Source organism: Pelobates fuscus, chromosome 7 (assembly GCF_036172605.1).
Source record: "Pelobates fuscus isolate aPelFus1 chromosome 7, aPelFus1.pri, whole genome shotgun sequence".
NCBI lineage: Eukaryota > Metazoa > Chordata > Amphibia > Anura > Pelobatidae > Pelobates > Pelobates fuscus.
Genome location: NC_086323.1, coordinates 206,663,504 through 206,688,457, shown reverse-complemented (window position 1 = coordinate 206,688,457; position 24,954 = coordinate 206,663,504). Strand labels below are relative to the sequence as shown.

The 24,954-nt window shown below is 49.2% G+C and overlaps 1 protein-coding gene across 1 annotated transcript; it reads right to left on the bottom strand.

Annotated features, from left to right (window-relative positions):
* Positions 1-130: 130 nt before the first annotated feature.
* Positions 131-23,428, bottom strand: LOC134569307 (E3 ubiquitin-protein ligase TRIM7-like). The gene is made up of 5 exons (XM_063428223.1): positions 23,336-23,428; positions 8,529-9,497; positions 8,206-8,354; positions 1,666-2,025; positions 131-262 (listed from the first exon to the last, which is right to left on the bottom strand). Exons 1-5 carry the CDS (start codon positions 23,418-23,420, stop codon positions 131-133), a joined length of 1,695 nt encoding a protein of 564 aa, XP_063284293.1. The 5' UTR covers positions 23,421-23,428.
* Positions 23,429-24,954: the final 1,526 nt, after the last annotated feature.

Genomic DNA, 24,954 nt, shown 5'->3' with positions numbered 1-24,954 from the left:
TATTTTGGCAGACCTGTTAAACAGACAAGTAGCACTGTACCTTTATGACTGTTACCTGCTTGGTGCTATAATGGAGGACCTGCTGAAGGCTCTGGTGCAGGCAGCTGCTGTACAACAAGACACCAACCGTTTACTGGCTGCTCAGGTTAGGAACCTGAAGGACGCTCAGCAGGAGAATAGAGCTGCCCTTACTGAGGTTTTGCAGATTGCCCCCTGCAGGGAGCGTGGGAACAAGGGACCCTGTAACCAAGCTACTGACATCCTGCATAAGACAGAGGCAGTAGGAAAGCAGTCAAGGCTGGCTTGGAGCACTGGGAGTGCAGAAGGAAAGCAGTTAAGGCTGGCTTGGAGCTCTGGGAGTGCATCTGGTATTGCTACAAAGACTTTGAATGATTGTCCGGTAGCCGTAGAACTGGATCTGCTGGCAAAGACTACATCTACAATGCCTGGGCGCACTGACGACCTGGAACCGCTGCCAGATTCTGGGAAAATGGTAATGGAATTAAAGGTGGGACTCTGACTGCCTGACCGGCTGTTTGATACTGGGGATGTCATGACCCAGCGAGAGGCCATGACTGCGTCTCTGGACACCCCTGAGGGAGCAGGGAGACCGCCAGACAGCCCAGAGGAAAGCATTGCTGACAGTGAGAGGTGCAAGTGGAGGATACCTCTGGGAGGAAACCAGGCAAAGGAAAAGGCAAAGGAAAGATGAGCTAAGTCGGGAGTCTGGGCCTCCGGCAGAAGAACAGCGCTACATACAAGGCCAGGCTAAGCATGATGGGATGGAGCTGGGATCAAAGACTGCATTCATGCAGGAGGAGGGTTCTCTAGACAGGCTCCCTGGCCAACCCCCTGAGGATATAGAGATGAGACCTGTATCATTACCCGAAGGGAACAAGGAAGGTGACAGAACCAGGTCTTGAAGAAGTCGAGCACCCGGAAAATTCAGCTCATGAATGAATTCGACGTATAGGTGATATAAAAAGGCTAGTTACACGCAAAGCCTGTGACAAACTACCATTTGCCACTGGGCATTGGAGAGGACTGATTGCTAGCCTCCTGCCCTGCGACTATGGCCCTGGGATGGATTGCCCTTTAACCCCTTAAGGACCAAACTTCTGGAATAAAAGGGAATCATGACATGTCACACATGTCATGTGTCCTTAAGGGGTTAAGGAACTGAGTTGGGGCTAATGGATTTATATTATGCTGTTTCTGGCCCTTTAATTGTTTTGTACAAAGGATTGGTACTTCGATATGGCACTTCGGATACAGCCAAAGTGCCGAAGTAGTCGAAGTGGCCGCCATTAGACAGTCGAACACGTGGCGGCGGCCATTTTAATGCAGTCGAACGCGGTCAGCGGTGTGTGCCGTCAAATCCCTGGAACGGAAAACGGCCACACATTTGAACGAACACCGCTGACCTGTACCTTCCCCTGCACTTCGACACTGCGTCTGGAGACTAAATCCCGTTCGAAGATTCGAACACACGTTTGAACGGGACTTTGTCATTTAGGGTGTAAAATAGACCTCCAGTAGACAATTGAACACCACGGAAACTCAACCTCGTTTTACTTCGACACTTCGACAGAAGTCGAAGTGTGTTCGACTATTCGAACGCCGCCTTCGAATGGGGCTTTGGTATTTTTCAAGGCAGAACCAGACCGAGCTATTATCCCCATATACCCCGAATATAGCATGAAGCGGCTCAGTGAAGGTGGCAGTGAAGGTGTGTAAGTGTCTGATGGGGTCACACAGCTCATAAAAGGACAGCCTCCCGGCCTCGTAGTCCAGGAATATCCGCAATCTCCGGCTGGAAGGGGGGAGGGGTAACTGGATATCATTACTGTCATGTCTCACATAATACTGACTATCCCACCTCTCCAAACCCCAGGACTTGTTATTACATCCAATCTCTGACTGATCTCCTTCCCTGTCTATACTGCGATAGGCCATCCCTACCATCCATCCCCCTGATTCACTGCCCTCCACTTCCCAGCAATGTCGCCCTGAGGAGAAACTCCTGTAGCCCCATGTAGCTAGAGCGCAGCTAAGCGGAAAAAGGCCTTGACAGGGGTTAGGAGGCGGGCTTAGGAGGAAGTAAGCAAGGGTTGGATTATGGGTAAGTAGGATTGGCTATTTAAATGAGCAGCCATTTTAGGTGAGTCATTCTAACTTTCTACCTGGTTGAGTTTGTGTTCACCTCGGTGTGCGCGGACTTTGCTTGGTTGGATTTTCTTTGTCTCCTCTGCAGGACCCATGGACGACGTGGAGCGTTTGCTGGAGGGGATCAGGTCGGCTGCACGGCATCAGGGTGTGGACTGGCTACGGGCACAGCTCGGCCCTGCCCTGGCGGAGGCGGCGGATCGAGACGGCGATGGCGGGAGACCGGTCAGGGCCCGGAGGCCCCCGAGGAGGCTAAGCCCGGGCACGGGGCCCGGTGAAGTTGTCCCCGGAAGCAGTGGGGTTCCGGTTGCGACCGGCAGCAGGCCCGGGAGCCGCGTGGTCGAGGCCTTGCCTCCCCGCGTGCGGACGGAGCCTCGGACGAGCACTCGGAGGCAGAAGGATGTCGTGGACGGGGGCGCTGCTGCTGTCGGGTCGGAAGTGGCCGGGCGGCCCCCTGGCGTTGCAAGACCCACGGAGGGGAGGCCTGGGCGGGCTTCCCCCCCATCGGAGAGTACCGAGGATGACGAGGCCGGATCCGGGAGACCGCATGGCCGGCCTGGGAGGCAGCAGGCAAGTGCAGGGGGCTCCGGCCGGGGCCCTCTTGGCGGGAAGGTTGTTAGGGGGAGCTCTGCCACGGAGAGAGGCGGGAGTAGGCCAGTGGGGGGTGCCCAGGCCATAGTCCTAAGGGGGGAGGGTCCCGGGGCCCCTAAGCGTAAACGTAGATCGAAAGGTGTGAGTTCCAGGGGCGGGGGGGGGTCTCGAGAGGTGGCCAGGTCAGAAAGCGGGTCCCCCGTAGGGGTGGTGGGTAGGTCCGGGCTGTCGGGGTCTAGTCAGAAGGGGGGTAAGGGTAAAGGGGCGGTGGGGATAGGCGCAGGAAAAGGGGTTCCGGAGGCGATCAGTCGGAAGAATGCAGGGGGTCGGGGACCGGGATCCTCGGTAGTGGTCGGGCGGCGGGGGGGCCCGGATTCTGGGAGTGGTAGCGTCAGTCCATCGCCCGTTAGATCGCAGGGGTCCCGGGAGGCGCGGGGGAGGTCGGGTCGGCACTGCTCCCCCTCGGACAGCTCGGCAGGGGAATGTGCGGCAGCCCCTAGGTATGGTCGGCAGGGGCGGCCTACTAGTAGAGACGGGAGGAGTCGTAGCCCCAGGGGTTCCAGGGTGCCACGTGGTGGTAGAGGTCAGCGGGAGGCTTCGGTACAGAGCAGGCGCTCCCGGGGTCGTGACGGGAGGGGTATTGATGTCCGTTACACCCTACCCAGGACTTCTTCTCCTTGTCCTAGGTCTCGGAGCCGTTCCGCCTCCTCGCAGGCTGGTCACCGGGTGGGCTCCCCAGTCGGCGTGACAGCAGCGGAAGTTCCTCTTCCTGGATGTCGGGCGATCTGCACTGCAGCCCCCACCGTCCCGGTTTCGGGGGGCTTGGCCGGTGAGTCCAGTGGGTCACTACACTCTAACGCTTTAATTACCACACTTCAGGCACTACTCCACTCATTGGGGGCGGGGGGTGACACTAGCGGCATTGGTCAGGTGTGGGCTCCGGGCGGTGTGGCTACAGGCTCTCGGGTTGGGAACTCCACAGGGCCTAGTTCAGGCGGGGACATGGTGTTGCCGCAGGACGTAGGGGAGATTGGGAGCGAGAGGGCTGAGTTGACAGGGGGCATTCCCGACGCGGCTAGACAGCATGCGTATGTGTCGTTTGCGGGCCCGTTGGGGGTCCATTTGAAGCAGGAAGTGAAGGATAAGATATGGAAGGGGGAGTTTTGTGAGATCTTCTCTCTCCTCCCCTTGGAGGACTTTATAGACCTCAAGGAGGAGGATAAGAAGGACGAGAAGAAGGAGGAGGAGGAGAAGAGGAAGCGGTATCGCAAGATTCCAAAATCCTTTGGGAATTGGCTGAGGGCCTTTTGCGTGCTGGCTAGCGTGCTCAGCGAGAAATCGCCGGGGTTATGCTCCTCGCTGTTTTGTTATTTGGATGGCATTTGGGAAGCGTACCGGACTTACGGAGGGTTGGCGTGGTGGCGGTATGATGAGCAGTTTAGGCAGCGGCTGGCGGCTAACCCGGGTATGCGGTGGGACCAAATGGACCTGCCGCTCTGGATGAAGTTAATGATGGCGCAAAAGGCGCAGCCCTTTCAGAACTCGGCCGGCGCTAGGGGGCAGTCCGCCTCGTCGGCCGCCTTACCAAAGGGCTTATGTTGGCTCTATAATGAGGGCCAATGCAAATGGGGGACCACCTGTCGCTTCAAGCACGAGTGCTCCGGCTGCGGAGGCGCTCATGGGCTCAACCGCTGCTTCAAGAAAGGGAAGTCCGGTGGCGCCGGTGCTGCGGCCGCGGCAGGGGGAGGGGGAGCATCCGCTTCCCCTGGGCTTAACCCCAGTGAGGCTAAGCGCGATGGAGCCATGGCTAAGCCGCTACGATAACAGGGCGGATGCCGCTGGCAGGTTTTGCGAAGGGGTTTTTCATTCCGTTTCAGGAGCGGGAGGGGGGATCGGGAAGGCTGCGCAACCTGAAGTCTGTGGCTGACTTCCCGGACGTGGTTAGGGAGAAGCTGGGCAAGGAAGTCGGGCTAGGCCGCATGGCGGGCCCATTCGCAGTGCCTCCGCTGGAAGGCCTGCGGATTTCCCCACTCGGGGTGGTTCCCAAGAAGGAGCCGGGTAAATTTAGGCTCATTCACCATCTCTCGTACCCGAAAGGAGAGTCGGTGAATGACGGTATTCATAAGGACTTGTGCTCGGTGTCTTATGCGTCTTTCGACCGGGCGGTCGATTTGGTCCGGCGGGCCGGGCGTGGGGCTCTGATGGCGAAGGTGGATATTGAGGCCGCGTTTCGGCTGCTGCCGGTCCACCGGGACTGTCATCACCTGCTGGGGTGTTTCTTCGAAGGGGACTACTTCGTGGACTTGTGCCTGCCCATGGGTTGTTCCATTTCGTGCTCCTATTTTGAGAAATTTAGCACTTTTCTCGAATGGGTGGTACGGGGGGAAGCAGGGAATCGTTTTATTGTACATTATTTAGATGATTTTCTGTGCGTGGGGCCGGCTGATTCCTTGGACTGCCTGCGCCTGCTGCGGACGGTTGAGTGGGTGGCGGGCCACTTCGGGGTTCCGCTGGCGGCGGATAAAACTGAAGGCCCGACCACGTGTCTGAGTTTCCTGGGTCTGGAGATTGACTCTGGGTTGGGTGAATGCCGGCTGCCTCGGGATAAGCTGGACAGGCTTCGAGGGGCGGTGGCTGCTGTGGCGGGGGCGCGCAAGGTTACTCTGCGGCAGCTCCAGTCTTTGATTGGGCTGCTCAATTTTGCGTGTCGGGTAATCCCGATGGGAAGGGCCTTCAGTCGCAGCCTGTCGGCTGCTACTGCGGGGGTTCGGTTTCCGCACCATTTCATCCGGGTGTCGGCGGCCATGAAGGAGGATTTGGGCATTTGGGATGCCTTCTTGCGGGATTTTAATGGGACAGTGTTGTTCAGGCAGGAGGGCCAGTCATCGGCCGAGCTTGAGCTTTTCACGGATGCTTCGGGCAGCGTGGGTTTTGGGGCATACTTTGGTGGCTGCTGGTGTGCGGAGAGGTGGCCGGACTCTTGGGGTTCGAGCCCTCTTATGCGCAACTTGGCTTTCCTTGAGTTATTCCCGTTAGTGGTTGCGATGGCACTATGGGGCGACAGGCTGCGTGATCGGAAAGTGGTCTTTTTCTCGGATAACATGGCGGTGGTTCACGCGGTGAATCGTCAGTCTGCGGCATCAAGGCCGGTGGTTAGGCTGCTTAGGCGACTGGTATTGCTGTGTATGTCTCGGAATGTTGTTTTTCGCGCGCGGCATGTTCCCGGTTATTTGAATGAGGTGGCTGATGCTCTGTCTCGTTTTCAGTGGTCCCGATTCTGGCTGGTGGCGCCGGGGGCTTCGAAGGACGGGCAGGCTTGCCCGGACGAGATTTGGCAGCTGGGAACATCCTGCTTGGAGGACTTGTGAAGGCTTCCCTGGCACCGGCCACTTGGGCCTCGTACAGTAAGGTTTGGGGCCTGTGGGAGCGGTCGCTGGACGGGCTGGCCATGGACAGCGGGGAGGCCCTGCGGGATGCTTTCCTGTGGTACACTTGTCAGTTGCTGGCAAAAAGGGCGTCGCCTGCCATGGTGGACAGGTCCATGGCGGCGATGGCGTTTTGGTTCAGATGGCATGGGAAGGAGGACTTCATTATCAGGCAGGCCCTGAAGGGCTATCGCAAGGGACGCAGGTCGCCGGATACCAGGCGCCCGGTGTCGGTTCGACTACTGGGGGATTTGGTGGGTTTGTTGCCCAAAATCAGTTTCGATGGGTTCGAGGCTTCACTGTTCAAGGTGGCGTTTATTTTGGCGTTTTTTGGGGCATTCCGAATTGGGGAACTGGTGAGCGCTAATAAGAGGGTGCAGGGGGGCCTGCAATTTTCGGGGGTTCGTGTCTTGGATGGGAAGGTGGTGGTGCACCTTGGCAGATCCAAAACGGCCTTGCCGGGCTCGGCTTTGTGCCCGTTGGCTGCTACGGCAGAGTACCTGGCGCGGAGGCCAGTGATGGGGGGTTCCTTGTTGGTGCATGCCGACGGATCCTCCCTCTCTCGGTTTCAGTTCACGAAAGTTTTTCGGTTGGGCTTGGGCAAGTTAGGGCTTCATGCTGAACGATTTGGAACGCACTCTTTCCGTATTGGGGCTGCCACGGAGGCGGCTCGGTTGGGATTGGGGGACGAGGTGGTGAAGCGGATCGGGAGGTGGGAATCAGTAAGATTCCGTTCCTATGTCCGATTGGGTCTGTTGGAATAATGAGTTTGGGGACCGTTTTATGCAAAAAAAAAAAAAAAATGTATATATGTTGGGGATGAGAGACTTGTAACTGGCTGTACTGTAACGGTTCACTGTGTTATTTGGGCTGGGGTGGGGGTCTCTGTCGGACTTCCCTCATCATTTGTTTTTCCCCCCAGGGCGTGAGGCATGGATCGTGGGCCATTCGTTTGTCTTCTGGGCCGAGAGGAGGGCCGCAGCTCGAGCGCAAGGCCAGCAGCTGGGTTTTCCGAGGGGCCAGTTGGCAGTTCGCTGGTTTGGGTATCGGGGTTTCTGCTGGGGGGGATGTTTGTGGTAAACTGTTTGGGATGCTGGCGGCGGGATACACGCCAGACTTACTGGTCCTGCATATTGGGGGTAATGACCTGGGCCTTACGCCGCAACGACGGCTGGTGAAGTGGATGAAGCAGGACATCAATAAGTTGAGGGGCCTGCTTCCGGGGGTCATGTTGGTGTGGTCGGAGATTGTCCCGAGGCGCCGGTGGCGGCACGCTCGGGATCCGTTAGCTATGGATAGGTGCAGGAAGAAGGTGAATAGCTTGATGGCAAGCTTTGTGCGGAAGGTAGGGGGTGTGGTAGTAAGGCACCTTGAGCTGGAGGAAGGGTTGCCAGGATACTACCGCTCGGATGGTGTTCACCTCTCGGAGGTGGGTTTGGACCTGCTCAACTTGGGTTGGCAGGATGGTATCCGGATGGCTCTGTTTCTTCGGGGTGGCGGAGCTCAGACAGCTTAAGGGGTCAAGGTCTGAGCTTGTGGCGGGACGGGGAGCCGAAGGAGAGGAAATAGGCTCCCCTGGATGAACGTGAGGTGGAATAACAGATTGTGGTCATCGGTGGTTAAGAGGTTTCGAGTCCTGGAGGTGACTCAGAACCTGGTGGGGCAGGGGTATCCGGGTATACCCCTGCCGTGGTTAATGGTTGGTTGGCACTTTGGAATGTTGGTGTATGTTATAAATATGTTATAAATATGTATAGGTGTTATTATATGGGGGTCATTGCCTTTTGTATGGTAGCCGAAGGAACAGGATGCGAGGGGGCGGAGTATGGGGGGCAATGACCCATGTTAAAATATGTTAATTTATTATGGTTATTGTTATTATTATTATTATTATTATTATTGGTTAATAAAGCTGTGGACAAATTTCCCCATAATACTTAGTGTCCGTGTGTTATTGGGTTAGGTTATGGGGGTGGTTTGTCCTGGATTCCGACTGCCCAAATGGCGACTATACACCTGTCATGGAGCTTAAAACCTGATTATACTGAAATCTCTCTGGTGTTTCTGGGCGACTCTGCTTTATTCGTGACCAGGATACAGTTTTCATGTCACCCGATACAGTTACATCATTAGCAGCCGTATTTACATCCAGTAACATGTCTGAAGCCGTGTTTACACCCAGTAACATGTCTGAAGCCGTGTTTACACCCAGTAACATGTCTGAAGCCGTGTTTACCCCCAGTAACATGTCTGAAGCCGTGTTTACACCCAGTAACATGTCTGAAGCCGTGTTTACACCCAGTAACATGTCTGAAGCCGTGTTTACCCCCAGTAATATATTAGCCGGTACATGGCTCTGTCTCTTTACTCCGGTCACAATCCCAGCTAAGCCTGAGTGTAAGGTCACTGAGATCAGACCCACATCCAGATCCCCTACAGCACGGACCTTGTTATCATCTCTCTCTCTGTCCTCATTATCTCCCTCCTCAGGATAACAATAGTCAGCGCTGTCTGATTCCCGTCCTTGTAAGACAGTTAATGGGTCCGTCATGTTACACAGCTCCTCAATGTGACCCATCTTCCTGGACAGATCCTCCTTCTTTATTTCCAGCTGCCGGATTAGATCTGAGACTCGGAGTGAGACCTGCTCTTCCTGCCTGGAGATCTCACTCAGGACTCGCTGCTCTAGAGCTTCCAGCTGTTCCTTGATGCCCCTAATCAGGGCAGTAACTTCCTCTGTTACCCCAGCTGCTTTTTCTTGCACTTCTATCCTGAGCTTCTGTAGGTTCTGGACTCTTTTCTCAGTCTCCTCTCTCTTTAAGGTCAGTTTCTGCAGAATATTTCTCAGTTTGTCCTTCTTCTTCTCAGAGGCCTCATTCAGAGTCTCCACCGCGTGTCCCCTGTGCTCTCCGGTCAGACTGCAGGACACACAGATACAGGCAGCATCCTCAGAGCAGTAATATTTCAGGATTTCCTTGTGGACGGAGCATTTTCTGTCTCCCAGTGAAGTGGTGGGTTCAGTTAGGACATGTTCTGCTGACTGGCTGTGTTTCTTTAAGTGTTTATTACACAGAGAAGCTTCACAGTGCAGACATGTTTTAGCAGCAGGTACAGGAGAGTCACAGTAAGTACAGGCGATCCCAACCTCCTCCTGCTCTGGGTGAGTAGATAGGAAGCTCTCCACTATGTTACGCAGTGTTAGAGCTCTTTGCAGGTCTGGTCTTGTGTTAAATAATTGTCTGCATTCAGGACAGGAATATCCTCTCACCCCCTGCGTGTCCAGCACATTGTCAATGCAGACCCGGCAGTAGCTATGTCTGATACCGGAGAAACTGACGGAAGCGAAGCACAGAGAGATGGACACAGGTTTCTTCAGGAAGGAAGAGATTCTTTATTGGATCACCGATCGGGACTCAGAGGGACTAACGTCACCAAAATACAGCAAGTTCTGAGCCCCGGACAATAGTGCAGGCTCCTTATATAGGCACATAACTCCTCCCATATTAAGCTCCACCCGCACATTCTCTTAACCAATTAACTTCCTGTTTGACCGCATGGCCTGTCCAGCACAATGGAGGAGGGGAATACTATATCCTGTATTCTTGCACATGCTCCGTACACTACTGATCGTATCTTGCCTTGTGCAACCAACTGATCGATACGTCAGCATATGCACGTACACATGCCACGTGGTAATCTCGGCCTACTAAATTTATTTTTACCGAGATTCCACCACATTCCCCCCTTTGATGCCTCTTGATATTTCACAATTACTTGAGGCATCACTTAACCTTAGTTTGCATACACCGCAAGTTACCTTGAACCAGACCAGACTTATCTTATGATGTGAATCTTCAACACTCATCTTCCTGCATTAGTTCTCCCTGATCTAGAGCCTCATATTTATAAATTGCCATTATCTGTGCAGCAGCCTTCCTCTCTGCTATATTTTCTATCGGGCTTTGCACAGACCTAACTACTAAGGGTATAAGACACGGCAGGAGTAGACACAACATTAAAATCAGTAGGACTCCACCTACCACTGCCTTAAGCCCTCCAAACCACTCATACCAGCTACCAAACCAACTACTTGGATTGTACCCTTTCCATACCTGAGTAGGCACATGCGCTAGTTTAACCATATGGCTAGTAAGCTCAGCTATCGCTTGCCCTTCGTCATCTATTTGAAGACAGCAATTGCTCAGGTTAAACTTCCCACATACACCTCCCTCTACTGCCAAAAGGTAATCCAAGGCTAATCTATTCTGGTAGACTGCTGTCCTCATCCTGGTATTATGCTTCGCTAGAAGATTGAGCGCTTGTGATGTCTCGTTAGTAATGATCTCAACCACCGCCTGTAATCGTATAATACGGTTGAGCATATAAATAGGGGTTCTATAACCAAAGGTACCATCTTCTGCCCACGTGGCTGGCCCATAATAATCTATAATACGCTGGGGAGGCCATTCATTATCTTCCCAGGCGCCTATCTCTATGGGTCCCCTTTTCTTCCTATGATTCACATCATACACTTTAACACCTAAAGTCTCACCTGTTTCAATAGGTAACAAGAAGAAGGATGGTTTGAGCATATCCAACACACATGCCCCTTCCCAGTCCTGTGGCAACTCCGAATAGGCTTTCTTACCACAGATCCAGTACAAATTTGCTGGGGCTCTCCAGGTAGATGTGATGGATAGATCAAACCACACATCCTTTAAATTGGCGTATCTAGCAAACGGGTTAGATGGTTCTGAGACATTTGAAGCCGACCACCAAGTTGTATTCTTTGTATCATCATCATAAGCTTTTTGCCCTAGACAAGTTAATTCTCCTACAGAAGTATTATACATCATTCCTTTCCTTGCTATGCAAACATAACCTATGATGGAGGTCTTTAATCTCCACTCAGATTTACCTCTAACACTCATATGATAATCGGCTTGTGTAGATATTAATTGGTCAACTGCCTCAGAACCGGACATTACCTCCTTTGCTTCCCAAGGCCATTGGTCTCCCATGTTAGTACCTCCACACACATAGCAGTTGGTAACATTAAGACTACCGGCAATACTTTCAGCTAAATCAATGAACAGGTTTTTAGCATTATGGGGGATCTTATTATCTATACTCATCTCTTCATAAAAGGAATGGTATACTTGATGAGTTTGGAAGGATACCGTATCAGTCTCTATCCCTATAAACAATACTGTCCCAGGATCTAAACCCGTCCCATATATTTGAAACCCAAATAAATTACCATACTTGTCTAAGAACTTGTCGGGGTTATTTATAAGTATATGGACTGGGTTGCATTCCATAGACTTACAATATGGGCTGGTAGGCAACTTAGTCACTATCATGTCCTTGTCTACTGTCTGTCCCCAAGTTGCCCACCCCACACAAGACCAATATGGGCAAAAGTTATAATCTCTATTTGGGCATCTAGGACTCACATATTTATTTTTACTACTGGGACAAATATATTTATCATTAGACCCATACGTCCTCTCCCATCTAAGATCCCCACATACATTCCACGGCTTTCTACCACTTGATATCGCCTTACATGCATCAAATAGCAGAACACCCGAAGAATGTACGGATTCTAACACCGTCTTGTTAATTAGGGTCCCCTGAGGATCTCCATTCCTGAGAGTCAACCAAATTGTACGAGGTTGATACTCCGGACTGAAGCACTTAGGTTCTCCTACTCCTAAATGGCACACACTATATTCTATATTAAGGTATCTACATCTTGATACATCTCCTTTACACTCGTATTGTGAATGCCAAATTAGGGTTTGGGAAATATGATTACCTGTTCTCGTAGTCTTAATGCATAACTCACAGCTAGGAGTGTCGGTAACTCTACCTTCCTGAATATAAAAACACACATAAACATTATCAAAAACACATCTTTCGCCGTCATCCTCAGTCTTCGTCCGTGCGAAGGCACCTCAGCTTCCAGGATGTAAGGGCTGCAAGGAAGTTCTGCTCGTCTTCACAGGAGTCCCTTCGAGACTTTCCTGGCTTATACACTATATGTCGGTGAGCGGACAGGCTTTATTATGGCCGTCTAAACACTCACTTCACCAAATCTCTGTAACAATAAAATTTGTAATCCACAAAGTTCCTCGTTACTCCGACTGAGTCGTGCGTTTTAACCGGATCTTGCAGGGATTCTCTGGATCTGCTGTAACTTGCCAAGAATCGACTGCTGCTGGCTTAACCCTGGAGTGATGTATCCACGGAGTCACTTCGGCTACTTTTATCGCTGTAGGGGTAGACAAAAGAACAACATAAGGACCTCTCCACTTGGGCCCTAACGGTACATTATTCCACTCTTTAATCCACACTTGATCTCCTGGGTGATAACTATGAACTGGGGGATAAATATTCACAGGTAATCTATCTTGTACCCATTTCTGTACCTCCTCCATAGTCTTACCCAACTCTACAACCTGCTGCCGGGTAATTCCTTCTCCCAACTGACTCAAATCCCCCCTTAAGTTACCAAGTACGGGAGGTGGTCGCTGTAACGGACCGTTTCACTTACAAGAGGGTAAAACCCAGTTTAGGCGATAATCCCCTTTCTAGATGCACAGGCAGCTACTGCAAACACCATTCTCCCGACTGGAACCACACGAACACTGGGACAGCTGAACAAGAAAAGCAGACATCGGCTTACACTCCTGGCAGTCAGCAAACAATCCCATTCCCCCAAAGAACGAGACGACACATCGCTTTGAGGGTTAAGCAAGAACTCTAGACTGGGACACCCAGTCTGGCTTTTATTTCCAACTCACACATACAGGCCACACCCAGGGGGAGGCATAAAAGAACCAATGACATAGATGTTACCTCCCACACATCCCCTCCCCTTAGTGTGACACATAATCCCATTATGCATACAGTTTAAAATATACTTTTACACAACTTCCATAACTTTAAAACCATACATCACATTCACATAAAAATACATATCCACAATCAATCCATTCAGAAGGAACAACATATTAAAAAATGGGATGAATCCGACCAGGAGTTTAAAAGTTACTAAAAAGTATCTTTTGGGCCTGGGCTTGCAGCATGGCACAATCTGGCTCAAACAGAAGTAAAACATCCCCCACAATGCATCCCGGCTTCCTCCCTTCTGCCCTGGAGATAATTGGAGAAGTAATTCAATTATCTAGGACTAGAGTCAGACTCCATTAACCACATGGTTGCAAAAAGACAGTAAAAGACATAAAATTACATACTGATACATTTAACACATAAAACACACATTTCTACATATCCCCAGTTTAACTGAACACATAAATACCTACATAATATTTAAGACAGTATTACTGTGATATGTTACAAAGTCTTAAAGGGACATTAGTCCCAAAAGTCCCAATATGTCCATCGCTGCTTTTAAAGGGCCAGCAGCAGCAATACAAATTATTACCTGCCCAAATATAGTTTCTAAAGTGCAACACGTCCAGGGGCCATAGTCAGCGGGCAGGAGGCCAGCAGCCAGGCCTCTCCAGTTCACAGTGGCGAAGCTGGTTTCGCCACATTTCTCCCCTTTGCCAATTAGACTAACAGGGTACCTGACTTTCTGCCGGTCAGTGCCCTGGTTAGTCCAGCAACCCACCCACAAAATAGAAATAACAGAGCAGCCCACCCACACTAACCGGTTACTACATCTGGGTGAGGAAGAATTTTGTCCAGGTTCTGGTGTTTCACCACTGCTGGGTGGGAGACTGGTAGGCTGCCTTGGTGGGTTGCTGAGGGGCCAGAGACCAGCGGTACTCTGTCCGGTTGCCAGCACTACCACGGGAGTAGTCTGGTGGGCGTCTGGTTGCTGGAGACTGACTGTCTCCCCTTTAGGTGCACAGCTCGACTGCCGGAGGGGGAGACCGACTGTCTCCCCTTTGGATCCATCACCCTGAGGCTGGGGAACAGGACCGACCGTCCCTATCCCTTGTGCTGTAAGTGCAGAGACTACGGTCCCATCTGCACAGTTGTGGGGCTTAACATCTCCCCTTGGTGGGTTAGGCTGCCGCTGGAGAGAGGGTGTAACAAGCTCCTCTCTCTGGACGGTAAACTGCCGCTGGGGAGGGGGGTTAGCAGGCTCCTCTCCTTGCCACTCTCTCTGCTGGTGGAAAGGGGGACCAGCTGTCTCCCCTTTCATTCTCTTGTCCGGCTGCTGGGGTGCGAGACTGACTGTCTCTGCTCCCTGCAGGACACACTGCCGCTGGGGAGGATGGACGACACCATCAGCTCCCTGGGGTACACACTGCCGCTGGGGAGGAAGGACGCGGCTCTCCTCTCCCTTTGCTTCACACTGCCTTCTTGGCATATCACGTTGCTGCTGGGGGGCAGGAACAACAACCTCTGCCCCCTGTAACTCAGCCTGCCGCTGGGGAGGATGGACAACACCATCAGCTCCCGGAGACACACACTGCCGCTGGGGAGGGAGGACGCTGCTCTCCTCTCCCTTTACTTCACACTGCCTTCCTGGCATATCACTTTTCTGCTGGGGGGCAGGAACAACAACCTCTGCCCCCTGTAACTCAGCCTGCCGCTGGGGAGGAAGGACGACACCTTCATCTCCCTGGGACACACACTGCCGCTGGGGAGGAAGGACGGCACCTTCAGCTCCCTGAGATACAATCTGCCGCTGGGGAGGAAGGACGACACCTTTAGCTCCCTGGGACTTACTCTGCCGCTGGGGAGGATGGACGACACCATCAGCTCCCTGGGTTACACACTGCCGCTGGGGATCTGGGCCGACTGCCCAGCATCCCTGTAGGGCCGGTAGAGAGACCTCGGTCCCATCTCCACCTGCCTGTTGTGGTTCCTCACAGGACCAATCTATGAGGACCCCTACTTCGGGTTCTTCCTGCCGCCTCGGGGGGGGGCGGCTAACCTCCTCGGATGCAGCCTCTACTCTGCTGCTGTACCACTCTTCCTGCTCATCATACTCTTCGTCCATCTTTGAGTTTTGCTCAGCCATGACCTGGTTCCAGATCCCCTGGAATGTGTCCATGGATATATAACCCCCATACTGGGCCACTTGCTGCCTCACCTTGGCCATAAAATCATCTTCAGCGTCAGAGCCTTCCATACTTGTCTGCTCCAAGTCGCTGGATACCTCTGCTGCCAGGGGCGCTGCACGAATGCTAACGTTGCCCTCAATTTGTAACTCCAAGGAATTGGTGTTCTGTAGCTGTCCTTCTGGCTGTAGGAACGATCCCGCAGCTTGTTGGTTTCTCTGCGTCGTTCGCAGCATGAGGTACGCCTGTACATCGTTGTAGACCCGGTCTGCCATCTGCTCCGCTCGGGCTGGTGAGAATAGAGCCATCCTGCTCCTATATTCCCTGGCAAACTCGGATTCCTCCTCCTCCCTCGGAGGTGCTGCAGCAGCTGCGACTCTGTCTCCTTCCATTTTCCTGATTTCCTTTGTAGATAGGGTCGCTGTACGGATACTAGCGTTGCCCTCAATTTGTAATCCAGAAATGGTGTTGTCTGTAGCTGTCCCTCTGGTTGTAGGAACGATCCCGCCGCTTGCCACCAATTGTAACGGACCGTTTCACTTACAAGAGGGTAAAACCCAGTTTAGGCGATAATCCCCTTTCTAGATGCACAGGCAGCTACTGCAAACACCATTCTCCCGACTGGAACCACACGAACACTGGGACAGCTGAACAAGAAAAGCAGACATCGGCTTACACTCCTGGCAGTCAGCAAACAATCCCATTCCCCCAAAGAACGAGACGACACATCGCTTTGAGGGTTAAGCAAGAACTCTAGACTGGGACACCCAGTCTGGCTTTTATTTCCAACTCACACATACAGGCCACACCCAGGGGGAGGCATAAAAGAACCAATGACATAGATGTTACCTCCCACACATCCCCTCCCCTTAGTGTGACACATAATCCCATTATGCATACAGTTTAAAATATACTTTTACACAACTTCCATAACTTTAAAACCATACATCACATTCACATAAAAATACATATCCACAATCAATCCATTCAGAAGGAACAACATATTAAAAAATGGGATGAATCCGACCAGGAGTTTAAAAGTTACTAAAAAGTATCTTTTGGGCCTGGGCTTGCAGCATGGCACAATCTGGCTCAAACAGAAGTAAAACATCCCCCACAATGCATCCCGGCTTCCTCCCTTCTGCCCTGGAGATAATTGGAGAAGTAATTCAATTATCTAGGACTAGAGTCAGACTCCATTAACCACATGGTTGCAAAAAGACAGTAAAAGACATAAAATTACATACTGATACATTTAACACATAAAACACACATTTCTACATATCCCCAGTTTAACTGAACACATAAATACCTACATAATATTTAAGACAGTATTACTGTGATATGTTACAAAGTCTTAAAGGGACATTAGTCCCAAAAGTCCCAATATGTCCATCGCTGCTTTTGAAGGGCCAGCAGCAGCAATACAAATTATTACCTGCCCAAATATAGTTTCTAAAGTGCAACACGTCCAGGGGCCATAGTCAGCGGGCAGGAGGCCAGCAGCCAGGCCTCTCCAGTTCACAGTGGCGAAGCTGGTTTCGCCACAGTCGCCCATACATGATTTCAAAAGGAGAGAGGCCCATCCTTCTGGTAGGGGTACTGCGGATTCGCAATAGAGCTATGGGTAAGAGAACGTTCCACTTAAGTTGGGTTTCCTGACACATTTTAGCCAACTGATTCTTAATAGTTCTATTCATTCTCTCTACCTTACCAGAACTCTGGGGTCTATATGCAGTATGAAGCCTCCACTTTATACCAAGCATATGAGTCAGTTGTTGTAGGCACTGATGAACAAAAGCTGGACCATTGTCCGATCCTATAGAACAGGGTAGTCCATATCGGGGTATTATTTCTCGTAGCAGGAATCTCACAACTTCTCCTGCTTTCTCTGTACGAGTAGGACATGCTTCTACCCAGCCTGAATAGGTGCACACAATTACCAGCAGGTAACGATGTCCACCCGATTTAGGCATCACTGTATAGTCTATTTGTAGATCGGACATGGGGAGTCCCCCCATAAACTGGACTCCTGGTGGCTTTACTGGTCCTTGTCTTGCATTATTTTTAGCACACGTTACACATCTTCGTACAATGGCCTGAGTCAAGTTGGACAATCTTGGTATGTAGAAATGTTTTCTGAGAGATTCTTCTGTGCTGTCTCTCCCAGAATGTGTCCCGTTGTGATAATTTTGGACAATTTCTACCGCTAGTGATGCTGGAATGACTATTCTTCCATCTTCTAACTGATACCATTTGTTCTCCAAGTACTTTCCAGGTTCAGTCTTTAACCACTCCTCTTCTTGAGCTGTATAAACTGGAGTCCATTGAGACAGTGGAGTTGGTATTAGAGCAGCTATATGCCCCACATATTCCTGTCTTCCCGATTCAGCGGCACGCTTAGCTGTACTGTCTGCCATCCGATTTACCTTGGTTACATCACCATCTCCTCTCAGATGCGCTCGACAATGTATGATACCGACTTCTTTCGGCTCCCACACTGCTTCCAATAGTTGTAGGATTTCAGCTGCATACTTGATTTCTTTGCCTTCTGAATTCAATAGTCCTCTTTCTTTATACAAAGCTCCGTGGGCATGAGTGGTTAAAAACGCATACTTGGAGTCCATGTAGATGTTCACTCTTAAACCTTCAGCCAATTGTAACGCTCGTGTTAGTGCTATCAATTCTGCCTTTTGTGCTGATGTTCCTTTCGCCAGTGGCCGAGCTTCTATCACCTTGTCTATTGTTGTTACTGCATATCCTGCATAGCGGATCCCTTCTTTCACATAACTACTGCCGTCGGTGTAATATTGAACATCGGGGTTCTGGATGGGAAAATCACGAAGATCTGGTCTACTTGAGAACACTTCATCCATTACTTCCAAACAATCATGTTGACTTTCAGTAGGTTGTGGCAAAAGGGTAGCTGGATTTAAGGTGTTTACAGTCTCTAAATGCACTCTTGGGTTTTCACACAACATTGCTTGATACTTGGTCATACGGCTATTACTAAACCAATGATTTCCTTTGTAATCCAACAACGTCTGTACTGCATGTGGGACTCGTACATAAAGTTCTTGACCCAGAGTGAGTTTATCGGCTTCAGCTACTAGCAGGGCGGCTGCAGCTACGGCTCTTAGACAAGGTGGAAGTCCGCTGGCCACTGCATCCAGTTGCTTAGACATGTAGGCAACAGGTCTTTGCCATGATCCCAAGTACTGTGTCAATACTCCCACAGCCATTCTTCTTTGCTCATGTACATACAGGTAGAATGGTCGTGTGTGATCAGGTAGACCTAATGCTGGGGCACTCATCAAAGCCTTCTTCACATCTTCAAATGCCGTTTGCTGTTCTTGAGTCCATAAGAAGGGGTCGTGCTCTGTACCTTTGATAGCTGCATACAGAGGTTTTGCCAGTATCGCGTAGCTGGGAATCCATATCCTACAGAAGCCTGCTGCCCCCAAGAATTCTCGCACTTGTCTTCTATTCTTGGGTATCGGTATTTGGCACACAGCTTCTTTTCTCTCTGGCCCCATAATTCTTTGACCTTCAGAGATATGGAATCCCAGATATTTGACAGTTGGCAAACACAACTGAGCCTTCTTTCTAGACACCTTGTATCCTGCCTTCCAGAGAATGTGTAGTAGATCGTGCGTTGCTTGCTGACATATTTCCTTTGTAACTGCTGCTATCAACAAATCATCTACATATTGTAACAATACACACTCTCCTGGGATGGACTCGAAATCCAGTAGATCTTGACTTAGAGCTGAACCAAATAGGGTAGGTGAATTTTTAAACCCTTGGGGCAGTCTTGTCCAGGTCATTTGGCGTTTTGAGCCCGTTACAGCGTTTTCCCATTGAAAAGCGAAGATACATTGACTTTCTGCGGCAATTCGGAGGCAAAAGAAGGCATCTTTGAGATCTAAGACTGTAAAGTAAGTAGCCCCGCCCGGAATTAAAGCAAGCAGGTTATATGGATTGGGTACAACTGGATGTATACTAACAACCGCATCATTGACTGCTCTCAAGTCCTGTACGGGTCGATACTCATCTGTACCGGGCTTTTGAACAGGCAGCAATGGGGTGTTCCAGGGGGAAGTACAGAATTTTAGGATACCATACCGTATGAACTTATCTAGATAAGATTGGATGTTCTTCTTAGCCTTCTGCGGGATGTGGTATTGTCTTAGGCTCACTGGATAAACCCCAAGTTTTAGTTCGATTTTAATAGGTGGAATATTGCGGGCCAGTCCTGGTGGGCCTGTAACTTAGATAGCATATCACGTCCCAGCAATTGGACTGGACATTCAGGCATATAAAGGAATTGATGTTTTACTACGTGGCCTCCCAATGTACAGAGTCGACTTTTAAGAACCGTTTTTTCAGCACTTCTTCCAGTTGCTCCTATCACAGTAATAGTCCTTCCAGATGGAGGAGCAACTAGATTAGTCACCACTGAATGTTCAGCACCAGTGTCGATCATGAACGCACTCCTTTTTCCCTCTATTGATACATCGACCATAGGCTCCGCTCGACCAAGGGGGATGGAGCCCGGTCGGTATCAATAGTCCTCCATGACCGTGTCAGCCAATCCTACAAAGTCCCTACCTTCTCTATCGCGGGACCTTTGCGCTGCTGGGAAATACCTGTCTTCCCTAACACTTCCTCTATTCCCATTGCTCCCTCTATTACCATTACTCCCTCCGGGGCCTCCTCTACCTCTCGCTCTGCCTCTAAAGTTTCCGTAACCTGCCCTGGGTTGGTCTCTCTCGTACTGCTCTCTTTGCGGACACTCATTCCTCCAATGCCCTTCTTCCTTGCAATACGCGCACTGATTCCTACTCAAAGGCTCCCTATTCCATCTACTATCGCCTCTATCTGGGCCCCGTCTATCTACGCCTGCAATCGCTACCGCTAACATATCTGCCTTTTTACGCATCTTGCGCTCTTCCTCTTTCTTACTTTCTGTTTCCCTGTTCATATATACTTTATTCGCTACCTCCATTAGTTGGGTGATGGACATACCTGCAAACCCTTCTAACTTTTGTAGCTTGCGCTTAATATCTCCGTAAGCTTGGCTGACAAAGGCGGAGTTCACCATTCGGGAATTATCTGCGTCTTCCGGATTAAAGGGGGTATACAAGCGGTATGCCTCCAATAATCGGTCATAAAAGACACTGGGCGCTTCATCACTTTTCTGAATCACTTCAACTGTCTTCGACATATTAATGGCTTTCTTTCCTCCGGCTTTCATGCCAGCAATTATAGCGTCTCTATAGGCTCTGAGTTGAACCATATCAGCACCGTTTACATTCCAGTCGGGATCGGTGTTAGGATAATGTGTTGCGGCCCATGCTGATGGATTGGCTTGATTCAAAGCACGGGCTTTATCCTCTAGCGCTTTAATGGCCGCTTGATTAATTCTTGTCCTTTCCTCATTGTTAAACAAAGTCATTAATAACTGCTGGCAATCAGCCCATGTCGGGTTATGTGTCTGAACTATTGAGGTGAACAGATCGGTCATAGCTTGTGGTTTCTCAGTATACGAGGAATTGTGGGTCTTCCAGTTTAAGAGATCGGTTGTCGTGAATGGGACATATACGAAGACTGGGTCAGCATGTGCCATTTGACCTGCGGCATCGATATAGGCTGACCCGGGATTCAGACGAAGAGGCATCTGATAATGTTTTAATTGTTGGGTACCGGTCAGTTGTCGGGTTTGTATGGGGCTACGTGGAGGGGCGTCAGTCATGGGTTCCAGTCGGGGAGAAATAGGGCATGAGGATGTGGGAGCTTGGTTTTGGGAAAAGGTAGTGAATAAAACACTTCGAGCCGAGCTAGAAGAAGCTTGACCGGAAGTCTGAAGTGGCGCCAAATCAGGATATTCAGATCTAGTGGGGGTTGGCTCTGATTCCGGAAGGGGAGATTTAGTACGAGGGGGGGGTGGATTCTGTACTGGAGGAGGAAGCGGAAGTGGATGAGGGCAATGAGGGGAGGGGTGCAGGACTTCCTGCATTTGCGTCACTTCCTCTTAAAGGAAAGTAAGGGGGCGGCAAAGGAATCTCGGACTCAGGGGGCATGTCCAAAATGGGCCTAACACCAGTCCTAGTGGACAAACAAGTCCTAGCCACCATGAGGCGACACTGCTCCTCGTGGCACGTCTGGATCCATTTTGGCGAGTCATTTACGGCCTGTCTCCAACAATCAATATAAGGAAACTGCCCGTAAAGTTCTGGCCTACCCGATACAGCCACGTGTAAGCGCTGTACCAGAGTTGGATCCAAACTGCCACGTGGCGGCCATGCCGCAACCAAAGTAGGCCACTCCCTAGTACACAAAGTGACCAAACGTACAGGAGACATTTTAACCCTAAAATCACAAGTTTTGAATCCCTTTTTAAAATTCTTCACCATACAACCTAAGGGATCCGGAATCGTTGACTGCGACGCGCCCATACTTATCAATGGAACGTCGTTGACAACGAATACTATACACGCGTACTATTCAACAGTCACACCCGTTTCCTCTGGCAACAGCACCACGTGATACGGTTACCAAGTGAAACGTACACAATAATACAATAAACACTCAGGGAATTCCCGTACACACACAGCTGTTACACCAGTCACTATATAATCAATATTATGCCCTTTGGCGAAACTATACAGTCACCCACGCTATAATTCTCTATATATGAATTACCCGTCTATAACACACCCCAGTAACATCGTCTTTTACAAATAGCGGTTACAGTACGGTTAGCATAGGTCAAAGCACAATTTAAGGTCACAATACAATTATTAGTGGTTATGGTGTTAAACATGCAATGGACGACAGTGATTAGTACTTATATACAGTGTCAGTAAATATACAGGGTTATGGTACCGTGCACTATAATACAGCAACACACTATTAACACTCTCGCTAGACGGCTGAGCTCGCGCTATCTAACAAGATATACACTTTACTAAACAATCTTTAACACATTTACAATTCCCAACTAAACTATTGGCCAGTACCTTGAATGGACTACCTAAAACTATGTACACCCTTTTGGTTAGCCACACTGCCCAAGCACCACATATAGCGAGCTAGAGGACCGAATTTACACAGGCGCCTCTTAGTCGATAACTATCAAAAATCTAGTGGGTTCCAAATTTACACGCCTTCCCACTTAGCCAAGATAGGTTGAGAGCTAGCGAACCGAATTTACACAGGCGCCGCTTAGTCTCCCGGTCCCTCCGACCTAGCGAACGTAATATACACCCTAGAACGCTAGTCTAGACAAGACACCGGTGTCCGGCTAGGGCTATTTACACCAGGACCCCGCCTGACTAACCAAATCAAACGGTCTGACTAAAGAGCGTTCGATTGAGCGGTGCGCCTTCGCTCCTTCCCTCCGACAGAGGGGGCAGATTCCATACACAAATAACCCCTTATGGGCCTACCGCACAATCGGTATACCCCTAGTGGGTCTGCCGTCTAAAACAGCAGTTGTCTTACCTCCTCGTTCCTGAACCTGAGTTCACACTCATCGACGGGGACACCCCAGCACTTCTTACGTAGAGGCCGATGATCTCCTGGACAACAGACCAGTGGCGCCGAGACGAAGGGAGGTCCACGCAGAAGTTCAGGGGTGCAGCCGTAGAGAACGTGGGCAAAGATAGACCGTCTCACGCCTCTGCCTCTCAGCTACCGTTGAACGATGAGTTTCCCGGCCAATGCACCAAATGATACCGGAGAAACTGACGGAAGCGAAGCACAGAGAGATGGACACAGGTTTCTTCAGGAAGGAAGAGATTCTTTATTGGATCACCGATCGGGACTCAGAGGGACTAACGTCACCAAAATACAGCAAGTTCTGAGCCCCGGACAATAGTGCAGGCTCCTTATATAGGCACATAACTCCTCCCATATTAAGCTTCACCCGCACATTCTCATAGAGGGGAATACTATATCCTGTATTCTTGCACATGCTCCGTACACTACTGATCGTATCTTGCCTCGTGCAACCAACTGATCGATACGTCAGCATATGCACGTACACATGCCACGTGGTAATCTCGGCCTACTAAATTTATTTTTACAGAGATTCCACCACATGTCCACATGTCAGGGTTACAGGATCTGTATAAATGTTCAGACAGATGGAGCAGGTCAGCTCGTCTCTCAGATCAGCAGACGCCATCACTGGAAGCAGGAACAAGAACCGAAACTTAATGTTTGTCATTTCTCAGAAATCAGTGAGTCATTGCATACTATATTCCACACCCAGGGGGCGGACAGTTTGTATCAGAGGATTTAACTTCCTGGCTGTTAACCCTGAGAGTTCCTGATGGTCTGTCTTTTCTATAACACAATATTCAGAGCGTATAAACTGTAATGAATTGTTGTTCCTTATTGTAAGTTTTTCTATAGAAAGCTCTAAGTAACGTGTTACAGTGACAGTAACGGCTGCAGGTCATTTTAATGGATTCTAACCAGAGTCTGCAATGCTCTAACCGTCGTTAGTCTCCAAACAGTTCTGATTACGGTGGGACTCTCCCTATTTGGTTCATTGGTGTCCTGCATCTGGGGGCTCTAGGGAACTTTCCCCAGCCAGCACTGAGTGAGCCATTATTGGACACATTCACCCACTGTATTGAGGGCACCAGGACCATGGAGAGAAAGCTTCAGCTCTAATAATACAATGAGCTATAATAACTGTAATAATACAATAAGCTGTAATAATACAATGAGCTGTACTAAAACAATACGTTATAATAACTGTAATAATACAATAAGCTGTAATAATACAATGAGCTGTAATAATACAGTAAGCTGTAATAATACAATAAGTTATAATAACTGTAATAATACAATAAGCTGTAATAATACAATAAGTTATAATAACTGTACTAATACAATAAGTTATAATAATACAATGAGCTATAATAACTGTAATAATACAATAAGCTGTAACAATACAATGAGCTGTACTAAAACAATACGTTATAATAACTGTAATAATACAATAAGCTGTAATAATACAATGAGCTGTAATAATACAGTAAGCTGTAATAATACAATAAGTTATAATAACTGTAATAATACAATAAGCTGTAATAATACAATAAGTTATAATAACTGTAATAATACAATAAGTTATAATAATACAATGAGCTATAATAACTGTAATAATACAATAAGCTGTAATAATACAATGAGCTGTACTAAAACAATACGTTATAATAACTGTAATAATACAATAAGCTGTAATAATACAATGAGCTATAATAACTGTAATAATACAATAAGCTGTAATAACACAATGAGCTGTACTAAAACAATACGTTATAATAACTGTAATAATACAATAAGCTGTAATAATACAATGGGCTGTAATAATACAGTAAGCTGTAATAATACAATAAGTTATAACTAATACAACGAGCTGTAAGAACACACTGTGCTGTAATGAGAGAATAAGCTGCAATATTTTAATAAACTGTAATAAAAATATGAGTCGTAGTAATATAATATACTGTGATTCTACACTGAGAAGTAATAATATAATAAACTGTAATAATACAATAAGCTGTAATACACTGAGCCGTAATATTACAATTGTCCCTCTGTCACATGCTTTCACTGTCTGACTACACATGTATGTACGTAGTGGGGAATTACAATACCACATAACATAGATAACCCCAATAAAAAAAAAAACAGTACCGACAGAC

Coding starts and splice junctions, on each gene's coding strand:
- LOC134569307 (XM_063428223.1), bottom strand. CDS start 23,420: ATGGCGTCTGCTGATCTGAGAGACGAGCTGACCTGCTCCATCTGTCTG. Junction 8,355..8,528: donor AAAGAGACAGAGCCATGTAC/CGGCTAATATAT, acceptor TACTGGGTGTAA/ACACGGCTTCAGACATGTTA. Junction 2,026..8,205: donor ATAATCAGGTTTTAAGCTCC/ATGACAGGTGTA, acceptor ACATGGGGCTAC/AGGAGTTTCTCCTCAGGGCG.